Genomic DNA, 11,716 nt, shown 5'->3' with positions numbered 1-11,716 from the left:
TACCTGCTCTTTGTGCTATTTTAAAACTCCATTAGCTCATTTTTTCAGGATGCCCCTGAATCTTGTGCATCTGTGGGGTCAAAAGTCGACACAAAACGCTCTTTATGATGGACGACCGTCGGTCGTTCCAACCAATAAAGTCAGCTGAACTCCTCCCTGTTCAAACAGAAGCTGAATGAATGTGGAGCAAAGCCATCTAAAGTCTGTGCAAATGTACAAAAACACTGAACTCATGCAGACTTTTAGCTTTGCCTTCAAAAAAGGAAGATTTTCTTGTTGCTTGGTTTTATTTAGAAATAAAAGTACTTTTTTTGGAACCTTTTCATAACAGTGTTAGGTGGTTTGCTTATAGCAAAGAAACGTTAGAAAACAACAGAAAACGTCCAGAGCCATAGTTGAAAACCAAAGTTCTTAATCAAAGCACATTTATGCACACACTCCTGTTTTCTTGTTCATTGACCCTTCAACTACCCCCCAAAAAGGTGTTTTATTCTGCTAATTATTACCTTGGTACAAAACCCCTAAAGAGAAAAAGTTAAAAAAAAAAAAAATTCTAAAACTTCTTAGGGGCTCCGTACAAAAAAATTGAAGTAAAAAAAAAAAAATTGTTTTTGGTTAGTAACTGATGCACACCAGTTACTATCCAGAATGTATTTAGTTTTTACTGCTTTAGTCTTTTACCAAGTAAAAAGGTCTGGTTAGTAACTGCTGCACACCAGATAGTAACTTTTTTTTCTAAAATTTGATTTAAAAACAAAATGTTCTGGTTACTAATTGATGTGCACCACTTACTACCTGGTGTCCAATTAGTAACCAGAATTATTATTTTTTATTATTTCAATTTTCCTTTAAGGGCTCCGTACTTTGGGGAGTAATACACACAATCAATATTTTTAACATCACTTTTTCTAAAGGTTTCCCACCACTTGGTTGAGCAGCCAGTTATGAACTTTAGAAAAACATTCTGCATTTAAAAGAACCTTTGAGGAGAAACAGGTTCCCGTCCTGAGACAGGTTAGCTCGTCTGGAAATCAGACGTGCTCAACTGTTTTCTCCCAGCATGCAGCTGTGCAGGAAATGCAGATAAGAGCTTCAAAACATGCAGAGTCACGGCGACACAGGCAGGTGGAGCTACCTTTGTGCCGAGGTCACATCCTCAACCACACCTTCACAAGACCACGCAGACTCTGCAGATCCTCAGCAGGTTTATTGGGTTTATTGGCCTCAGTTAGAATGTTACAGTCTAAAAATATAAACTCGTGAATGAACTTTTACTGTTTGATCCATGGATCTACTGCTGCTATAAGCAAAGCTGCAGAGTGGTGGAAGCAGAGAGGAATCTGAGCCAGAAGCAGAGCTGCATCTCAGTGAACTGTGAGCTACAGGGTTTCATCGTTAACGCAGTCAAGAACAATAAAGCTTTGATCTCCTTCAGATTTCTTTCAGCAGCAGCTCCTCCTCGGGGCCCTCCAGCCAGTGAGGAGGCCGGCTGGCTTTGATGCTGGGCCTGTCCTTCAGGAGGGCGTAGTACTCCTCCAGTTTGGGGTACCGCCCCGCAGACAGCCTACACAACAGGAAGTGAAAGCAGCTTCAGCTCTGGAGGAGGACTGCTGATCTGAAGAACAGAGAAACGTTTCTGTCTCACCCGAATCTGAAGAGGAAGGCCACGGTGGGGAAAACCACCACGTCTGCCAGCGAGAAAGTCTTCCCCGCCAGGAAAGAGCCCGAGCCCTGCTGGAAACAGGCAGGAGAGTGTGAGGATGCGGCTGCGCCGGGAGCGGATTCCAGCCTATGCTGAGCTCACCTTGGACAGGTAACCCTCCCAGAGCCCGAGCTCCGCCACCAAGGCGTCCTTGTTCCTCTTCAGGGCCGAGTCGTGCCGCTCTCCCTCAGGGACATACCAGTCGTAGTAGATGACGTTTCCTGAAATCAAGAGCCATCAGAAGCTTAGGACAAAGCTGGAACATTAGAGGAAGTGTGAAGCTCAAGACAAAAAGGATAAATGTGTTAGAGCAACCTTCAACACTTAGAGAGCCATTTGAATCAGATTCTCACTGACTCCAACCCAGTAGGAGTTAAATCACACTTTAGACGCTGCCTAGCACTAGTGCTGCCACAAACGATTATTTTAGTATAATCGGGTCATGCACAAACTGGATGTAAAGCACACGTCTTAACCATCATTAACTTTAAACTAACTAAAATCTAGATATATAGCATTACCTGTGATAATGTGAATGCTGTAAGATAAATTTGGCCGCTGAAGATGTTGAAATTAATAGCTGAAAACACAGAAGCTGATAACCAGCCAAAATATTAGTTAAATGCCAAATTAGCCTAAAAAATAAAAAAAACCTAAGTTAGGCAAAACAGCTAGCATGTAGCTGAAATATTAGCTAAACTACAAAATAGCCTAAAAAACCTTAATAATTGCCAAATTAGCCCAAAAATCTAGCAGAATGACATCATAACTTTCAACTTTACTACACTCTGCCTACATATAATATAAAGTAACAACTAATCGACTATTAAATTGGTCGTTGACTATTTTAATAGTCGATTAGTCGACTAATTGTGGAAGCTCTAGTTTGCACTAATATTTAATTGTTGCTATTATCATAAGTATAGATTAAATAGTGATTTTTGGCATAGACAAAACAAAGAAAATAGACTATTTTTCAAAATCTTAAACTGTTTATAATTTTTGAAAGAGGTTTAGATGAAATCCTTTCAAAATAAAATACATCCTTTACCGTGTCAATGCAGAAATGTAGTGATGGGAGTGATGTTGTAATGTAAGCAGTGATTTAAAGAAAAAAAACTCTACTTTACTTTTTGTGCTGCATCTCAGCCAGAAATCCATAAATCCAATAAACTACTATTAAATTAGAAATGAAGTGACTTTGACTGTATTTTTCTAACAATATGGTTCACTTAAAATCCAAGAACTTGTTCAAAAATATTAATTCTGGTTGTACTTACTGACCACCACTTGATTTTTAAAAAATCTGTCAAAACGTTTCTGCGTATTGGAGCATTAGAGCAGCCTCATAGAGCGTTAGATTACTATCCTTTTCTGTATACTTTACCACTTACTTCTGACTTTACAGATACTCTCAAAAGCAAAAACATTTTTTTCAAACCTGGGACCTGCGGCTCTGGAGCCCGTCCACATCACAGCCTGCTTTGTTCTGAACATGGAGTTCCCAATAGGAAGGACCAGTAAACCCCGCTGGACCTTACCGAGCTTGTCGTAGAACGTGAGGCCCTCAAACATGCGCTGGTACATCAGAGCTTGTTCTTCTGGGCCGTCTGGGATCAGTTTGTTCCCCTGAGACTTGAACTGGCTCTGAGGAAACAGGAAAGCAAACTCAGTCAAGTTCGTTTGAGCGGGACACCGACAGTCTGGACATCTCACCTCCAAATAGAAGCAGATGGCGTAGGATTCATTCACGACGTTGTCTCCATGTTTGAAGGTGGGGAACTGGAGGGGAGAGAAAGGAGCAGATTTGAGGAGAGAAGCAGCAATTCTTGATTAATCGTCAAAAACACAGAACGCTGCAGCGTCCTCACTTTCCTCAAACTGATGCTCCATCTTTCACTTTACAGTCCCACTCTGATCATCATCAGGTCTATTCTCATCACTCTCAGTCTGCTGCCTCAAACCATTGTTTCAATAGTCGACTAATCACAGATTACTTTTTCTGATTAGTCGACTAATCGGGTCATGCACAAACTGGATGTAAAGCACACATCTTAACCATCATCAGCTTTAAACTAACTAAAAACTAGATATATAGCATTACCTGTGATAATACTAATGTGAATGCTGTAAGCTGAATTTGGTCGCTGAAGATGCTGAAATTGATAGCTAAAAACGCTGAAGCTGAAAGCCAGCAAATATATTGGCTAAATGCCAAATTAGCCTAAAAAAATTAGCTAAAACAGCTAGCATGTAACTGAAATATTAGCTGAATTCCAAAATAGCTTAAAAAACGTAAATGCCAAAATAGTCCATAAAGCTAGCAGAAACCATTATACCTTTCAGCTTTACTACACCCTGACTCCATATAATATAAAGTAACTAATTAACTATTTTAATAGTCGATTAATCTTCTGCTGATGTCATGAATCCAGTCAGCTGTTCGGTCCGATCATCTCCACGAGGGGTCAAAACTTTGACTCCGCTCAGCTCAGTCCTTCCAAAAGTGAACAGGAATTTTATAAACTCCACCACCTTCCAGAAAAATTACAGCTTTGATTCCTGAATGGAAATGAAAAGCATCAATTCAGAAAGGTTTCTGAACATCTCCTTTAGAGTAAAATGGAAAACTCCTTAAATATTCACAGTTTATGTTTATTATTTCACCAACATTCTGTTAGAAGTAATTCTGTGAATTTCAACTCTACAATAACATTGTAAACAAACATTGCTTGTACTTTCCTTCTGAATAAATTCAAACATGAAACCACAAAGACAGATCTGTTAGCTTCAGTTTGACTACATCGCCACCTACTGGTTGCCTGCAGGAACTTTTTCAGAATATCCGGCTGTCCTTTAATGACGTCAGTGAGCTGCAGGATTTGAACTTTTTCTCCTCCCATCAGGAAACAAAACTTGATTTTCTTCATCCTATTTTGACTAGTTTTAAACCGGTATCAAAGAAACACATTTCAAATGTTTATTTGAAATAAACATTTGAAAGTGTGGATTTTAGAATGTCTGAAACTGTTGAATCAGGTTTGTTTTGTTTGTATGGGAGACAGTGCGTCATCACAGCACACTGGACACTAGACCAGATCATTTTATCCTATTGTTATTAATGACCCGATGTTATCTTGTACTCATTTATAACTTGTATAATTTTGACAAAATGTGTTTTTATGGAGAGTAAAATGTTGAAAGTTCTTTGAGGTTTAAGTTGATATATTCTAGAATAATATTCCTGCCTTTTTATTATTCATAATTATGTTAAAAAGTTAGTTTTAAATATTTTAGTTTTAAAGTGTTCAATAAATGTTTATCCAGTTCGGCCCACGCCCTAAGGTGTGTTTTGGATGTTGGCCCCAGTGTGATTGAGTTTGACACTCCTGCTTTAAAAGATACTTAACAAACCTTTAAAAAAACATGTAAGAACTTTAAAAATTTTAAATAGAACTAATATTCTTGTCTTATGTACGCCCATTTATTTACTTTCCCCTCTTCTTATTTTATATTTAATGATTTTATTTTTCTTTATTCACTTTTTTGTTTGTCATTTGCATTCATCATAATGTTCCACCCATATGTTACTCTGTGGTTCCTGTGCCTTATGTAAAAAGTAACGTAAAACAAAAAAAGTGTTACATATGATTTAAAATAGTAGGATATAACCATCTTTTTTGTTTGTTTTGGCTTAAAAAAAGCGATATTGCACCTGTATTGTGATTTTTTTTTTAACTGTTATCTTTCCAAAAATATTCATTAAAGTAAACGTTTTTCTTAGCAGCGTTTCTCAAACATGGCAAACTGTGTTTTTCTTGTCTGCCTGTCATTTATGTAACAATCACTTGTATGTATTTTTAATCTGTTTCCTTGTTTCACTCAGATTATTTTAAAGCAGAAAAAAGTTTAAACACGGATAACAAACTCTTTTTTTAATTTAATAAATAAATAAAGTGATTAAAGAGATCAGACCAGAGGACCAGCTGCTCTGATCTGGCGCTCAGACTCCAGACTCTCACGCCTTCTTTCATGCATGCTGCAGCGGTTAGTGTCAGGACACTCCGCGGTTCCTAAAGCCCGCTCCTCACCTGTCCTCTGGGGTTTATGTCCAGAACTTGCTGGGATTTGTGCTCCATCTTGTCGAAGGAGAGCAGCTGGTGGTTGTAGCCCTGCAGGTTCTTCTCCTCCAGGGCGATCATGGCCCTCCAGCAGGGGCAGGAGCCGGTGCACCACAGCAGAGTCATGTTTTTCGCCATGATAGCAGCTTTTCCACACCCGAACAGCCGCGAGCGCTTCTGTCAACTGCAGGCTTGTTAACTGTAGCTAACGGGCTTATCAGCATGTGCGCGTCGCCCCCTAGCGGCCGGGAGCCAAATCTTTCATAAACTGTATCAGTGGATATAGAAGTAACGGTATTACTGACGCAGTTTTTTTCTTTGTAACGTGATATTCTAACTAATTACTGATTTTTTAAAATTTATTATTGTGACAATAACTGTATATAAAATAGTACGTGTCATTTGTAGAAACCACCGGTCGGTTTTGGTGCTGTAAATCACATTTCTGTCAGAAGAGGAAAGGGGGCGGGATAATTCATTTTACCCAAATCTGATTGGCTCATGGCAATGTCATGATTCGTGGTAGCCAATCAGAGCAAACGGATGGAAGAACCCCGGAGAATAGGTGTGTTTGAGATCCCCAGGCGCCTCGAATGCATCATAGACTGTATACAAGAATAACAGTTATTATTATTTTTACAGTCTATGGCCTGCATCGAGACTAAGCTTATTTGGACACAAAGATGCTGCTGGAGGGGGCGGAGAAAGGCGCATAAGATGAAGGTGAACGACGAGATTGTACGAGATCAAGGAGTTGTGGGTTGTTCTCAACATTCGGTTGAAAGTTAATAGGTGTGTTTGAGATCCCCAGCGCCTCGCCTGCATCGTCGGCTAGATCAACCTGTTGCAGGAGGGGGCGGAGAAAGGCGCCTGAGATCACCTGATGAGACTGTATGAGATCAAGGAGTTGGGGGTTGTCCTTACCATTCGGCTGAAAGTTAATAAGCCACTCCTCCTAGTATGATCTGTGCTGTTGTGACTTTTATATTATTTTTTAACATCTTTTAGAGTAAAACAGTTAATAAAATAGCCGTGGGATTCATTGCATGTGCACTGTCCCAAATAAATAAATAAAATAAAATTGAAGTTTTAGAGACAATAACAAATATGACCACAGATTATTTTAAATCTTGTTTATTTTTTCATCAGTGTTTCACTACCTTCCAGAAAAAGTAAAAAAATCCACTGATGTCCTTCATTTAGCGCCAGTTATTTCACACCGAACTACAAGAACTGTGTGGACACAGTTTCCCACAATGCATTGTTTTGTAGTCCTGAAGGCGGCATGCATCAGTACCTATTTTCCAAATTTAGAATATTTATAAATGAATTCAAGTTATATTTAGAATCAATGAAGCTCATTTACGGAAGCCGATAACAGCCTGCCTTACTTTTTTTTTTTTAAATCGTTTTCTCGTTGTAATGAGATCCATTATCTTGTTATAACGAGAAACAAAAGTTGGTTTTCTCGTAACGAGATCCATTATTTATAACAAAATAATCAAGAACGGAGAATGAAGCGTCTCCCTGCAGCTCTCAGAGATGGAGACTTCACCTGATTGAAAACACTCCACAAACGTTGTTTTTAGTCTATTTTTTATTTATTAGTGGATCTATGCAATTTAAACATCTTAATTCAGTGTCATGCACCAGCCCCTCCCTTAATTTCCCCCCAAAACCCTGAACCATATATGGAAGCCCAAACTGTTCATAATTAAATAAATAAATACAACATTATTTAATCAAGCAACACTCCAATAAAAGTCTTTTCAATAAATAATTGACCATTTTATTATGAAATACATTTCATAAAAATTTAAATGGACCATTTTATTATGAAATATATTTCATTTTTACTTTAAAGCATAATTTTTATGTTAAAAACATTTCATAATAAATATATATATATATCATAATAATTTTTTTTCATGTTGGATATTATTATAATTATGTGGGTTTTTTTTGTAGAAACTTTTATTTCAAAATTACTGTTTTCCAAAGTGTCCTTTTTATTTCACAATGCTGTTTTTCAGAACGACGTATTTATTTCATGATGAGCTTTTTCCGAATAATAACTCTGTCTGTCAATCAAACCAGACAAGGCGGGGACATGTTTGTGATTGGCTACTCCTTTAATCAGACATTAGCAGCAGCACCAACTACATCGATCGAGTATTCCTTCAGCGAACGTGATGGTGCAGTACACACTCCTCAACAATAGGTGGGAGTATGCAACTCAGTGCGTCAAATTAATCTCCAAAGCGATTCAACGTGCTAAGGGCCGAGCTCTACCACGGCAAGTGACCGATGGCGCTCAAACCCAAATCAGTTTCGGAGCTACTTAGAGAAGTAGCGAATCGTTTAGATGGGAACGCGGATCAATTGCCAGAAAACATAACTCCGCAACAGGCAACATTGGTCGAAGCCTCTTGTCCAGGTTCCCGTCAGAGCAGTTCAACGTTACCTAATGCTAATGCTAGCAACCGCCATGCTGAAACGACGCTGAAGTTGGCTTCCGATTCACAGCTTCCGATTCGCGAGAGCACAGTGGAACGCTCTCGCGAATCGGAAGCTGTGAATCGGAAGCCAACTTCAGCGTCGTAAATAGAGTCGTGAATGTTAGCGTGCTCTTCTGCCGCGTGTACCAAATCGATCATTTCAAAAATGTCGGCCAAACATCTCAGAATAGCGTCTGCTGACAGATCACCTGTTTCTATCTGATCCGCTAAGCTCAGCAAAGCTACACGGATGTCACCGAAATATGTCATCTTGGTGATTGTCTGCGTTACTGTCTGGGTACGGTGCGACACACAGTAGAGCAGGAGTCTAGGCATACAAGTCGATGTCAGAGGATCAGCCAATGAACGTTTAGATCCCACCCACTTTCAGTGATTGACAGACAGAGTTATTATTCAGAAAAAGCTCATCATGAAATAAATACGTCGTTCTGAAAAACAGCATTGTGAAATAAAAAGGACACTTTGGAAAACAGTAATTTTGAAATAAAAGTTTCTACAAAAAAACCCCACATGATTATAATAATATCCAACATGAAAAAAAATTATTATGATATATATTTTTTATTATGAAATGTTTTTAACACAAAAAATATGTTTTAAAGTAAAAATGACACGTATTTCATAATAAAATGGTCCATTTAAATTTTAATGAAATGTATTTCATAATAAAATGGTCAATTATTTATTGAAAAGACTTTTATTGGAGTGTTGCTTGATTAAATAATGTTGTATTCATTTATATAATTATGAACAGTTTGGGCTTCCATACAAACATCGATAGATTGACAGAATTCAGAGCTTCAGAGGGTGTCTGCATGAGGTCCGGACATCAGCAGCAAAACAAAGCAGTTTATCAGAGAAAACGTCGAACATCAGCACTGATCCATATTTAATCATTGATTGAATAGCGTCGACATTTTGTTCTGAAAAACTGCTTTGTTTCCCTGAGGATTGTATAAAAAAGTACAAAAGCATGATAGCGGATTGAGTCGGGCCGAGTGGCTTTTGGGAATCTAATGTCCGGAGTTCATTGAACGCATCATGCACAGATTCTTGTCAGCGCTGTGATCTGTCAATCAGCCTGTTCGGAGGTTTGGGGGAATAAAGGGAGGAGGGCTGGTGCATGAGACGGATTGAAGGAGTTTGAGGCTGTTTGTCTTGTTAACCACAAAATAAAGAGACTTATAACCGAGGAGGTCTGCTTCTCCGTGCGGGACGCTTCCTTCATTATTGATTATCTCGTTATCACGAGAAAACAAATTTTATTTTTTTGGGGAAAATTAAGTTTGTTTTCTCGTTATAACGAATTATCTCGTTTTCTCAAAAAAAAAAAAAAAAAGGTTTGTTTTCTCGTGATAACCACATATTATCTCTTTATCACGAGAAAACGATCAAAAAAAAAAAAGTATGGCAGGCCGTTTTCGGCTTCCGTACTCATTAAGAAACCAAACATAAAAACAATATATGATAGACTAAAAGCCCCCCTCGCATATCTATAGTTAAGTAATCTTTTATTTGCCTCACTTTTGCTCAGACTTATTTTTATTTATATTATTATTGTTTTATTTATTGTTTTTTTTTATTGATTCTGAATATGTTGCTTAATGCTGCAATTGCCCCTCTGTTGGATTGTAATAATGTAAAGTGTTCTATAATTTCAAGCCCTTTTTTGTTCTGTAGTGTGTAGTTGTTAAATTAAAAAAAAAACAAAACAAAAAAAAAAAAACAAAGGACCTATTTTCCGGCTGCGCTGGCTTAGGAAGGCGCCTTGAACCCGCCCCTTTCTCGCGATACTTGGTGACCACATTTGATGTTAGTGCAAGAAACTAACCAACATGCACCGCAATTCAGGCGATCTGCGCAGCGCCGGGGGATCTCAAACACACCTACTGCGTCTGGTTTTGCCATTGAGCTTAATATCACTGTAGATGGCACGCAGATTTTTAACTTTTATCCTTAAATACGTAAAGAGCGACGCCATATTGGAATGGTATAAAAACAATTAGGTTTAGCAGACACAGTAAAATGACCAAAAAAATGCTTAATTTAGGTCCGATATCAAAGAGGAAAAAACTCTGATCATCAGAAAAATAATTCCCAGGTTATTATGGTTATCATGTTTTTGTACAAAGTGCAACAAATGAACGAATATAGGAAACACAATGTATACCTGATGTGTGGTTGTGATTTACACAAACTGTTAGACTCTTTGGTCTTTTTTACTTTCAGCAAAAAGCATTCACACTAGCATCATCGCAGCTAATGCAACTTTTCTAGTTCAGTTAGTTTTTGGATCAGGTAGTGACTATAACAACATTTGTAAAATAGTAGAACGATCAATAAAACTATTACCAAATGACCAATGGCCTAAAACGTGTTCCTTTTATTTACTCAACTTAATTTATAACTTTAATTGTTTCACAGAAAATGCCAAATAAACCAAAAAAAATACATCAAACTGCAAAAATAACTACAATTTACACGTAATCTGGTTTGTTTAGGAAATCTATCTTGGTATAATCCAAATTAATCCAGATTTTTTCAACTAGTAAAAAGTAGAGTAAATCTATTTCAAATTGAGGAGCGTCTTAGTTTGACAGAAACCTAAATAAAGGAGTTCATGTGAGAATATTTTCTCATTTTGACATTTTAGTGTGAATGTTAACTCGGAGTTCTGGGGAAAAAGAAGGAGGACTTCACTCACTAAATGAAACGTTAGAGTTCACTCATCTTGTTCATCATTAACTGATCTGCATTCGCCTCTGAAAATCAGAGCCTGTCGTTTAATGTTTGACTCGGAGAAGTCAAAGGGATGTGTAACACCAATCAATTAGCTACTCAGACACATTTTTTGGCCGATGTGGATCTTTGTGTTAATTCAGTTTCCAATAAACAAATAAATCTTTTTCATACCACAACCTTACCTGCTGGGAGATTTGGGACTCAAAGTTTGTTGACATAAACTGGTCTTATGTTTGGACTATTGGTAACAAATACTGCTTAAATAACAAAGTAAAAGAGGTGTCTTATAAAATACTGCATTGCATATATCCTGTTAAAAAAACTTTGAGTAGGTTTGCTGTTGATATGGACCAAACCTGTTCATTCTGTGGGACTCAAGAGGAAACTATTTATCATCTGTTTGTGGACTGCAGACATACACATATGTTTTGGACAGAAGTTGGGAATCATATTGGAAACATAATAAAGGAAGCTGTAACATTTTTAGATAAAGAAATTATTTTGGGTTACCTTACTAACAAAGTAGACAAAGATTATTTATTTTCATAACACAGTTGTTTTTATTATTGGCCAAATGGTCAAACTCCAAACCCAGATTCCAACATTTCTTGAATGAAATTAACCAGTATAGT

At 37.6% G+C, this 11,716-nt stretch overlaps 1 protein-coding gene and 1 long non-coding RNA gene across 3 annotated transcripts in view; one reads left to right on the top strand and one right to left on the bottom strand.

Moving 5' to 3' along the window:
- Positions 1 to 1,188: 1,188 nt before the first annotated feature.
- Positions 1,189 to 6,041, bottom strand: LOC112136305 (glutathione S-transferase A). Of its 2 annotated transcripts, none has more exons than XM_024257920.1 (6): positions 5,794 to 6,041; positions 3,419 to 3,484; positions 3,244 to 3,349; positions 1,805 to 1,923; positions 1,646 to 1,731; positions 1,189 to 1,564 (listed from the first exon to the last, which is right to left on the bottom strand). In XM_024257920.1, exons 1-6 carry the CDS (start codon positions 5,959 to 5,961, stop codon positions 1,432 to 1,434), a joined length of 678 nt encoding a protein of 225 aa, XP_024113688.1. In that variant the 5' UTR covers positions 5,962 to 6,041; the 3' UTR covers positions 1,189 to 1,431. The 2 variants fall into 2 exon arrangements, with proteins under 2 accessions (XP_024113688.1, XP_024113687.1); XM_024257919.2 differs by having other exon boundaries at positions 1,646 to 1,734; positions 5,794 to 6,035.
- Positions 6,020 to 11,716, top strand: part of LOC112136309 — an 8,833-nt gene continuing 3,136 nt past the window's right edge. The window contains exons 1-3 of the long non-coding RNA XR_002917324.2: positions 6,020 to 6,117; positions 6,232 to 6,388; positions 6,466 to 6,546. This is a non-coding gene — a long non-coding RNA (uncharacterized LOC112136309). The remainder of the gene's footprint in view (positions 6,118 to 6,231; positions 6,389 to 6,465; positions 6,547 to 11,716) is intronic.

This window comes from Oryzias melastigma, linkage group LG11 (genome assembly GCF_002922805.2).
Source record: "Oryzias melastigma strain HK-1 linkage group LG11, ASM292280v2, whole genome shotgun sequence".
NCBI classification, from domain to species: Eukaryota; Metazoa; Chordata; class Actinopteri; order Beloniformes; family Adrianichthyidae; genus Oryzias; species Oryzias melastigma.
Note: the sequence above shows the minus strand (reverse complement) of the source record. Positions and strands in the feature narration are given on the sequence as shown.

Coding starts and splice junctions, on each gene's coding strand:
- LOC112136305 (XM_024257919.2), bottom strand. CDS start 5,961: ATGGCGAAAAACATGACTCTGCTGTGGTGCACCGGCTCCTGCCCCTGC. Junction 1,735..1,804: donor GGGAGGGTTACCTGTCCAAG/GTGAGCTCAGCA, acceptor GCCTGTTTCCAG/CAGGGCTCGGGCTCTTTCCT. Junction 1,565..1,645: donor GCCTTCCTCTTCAGATTCGG/GTGAGACAGAAA, acceptor CCTGTTGTGTAG/GCTGTCTGCGGGGCGGTACC.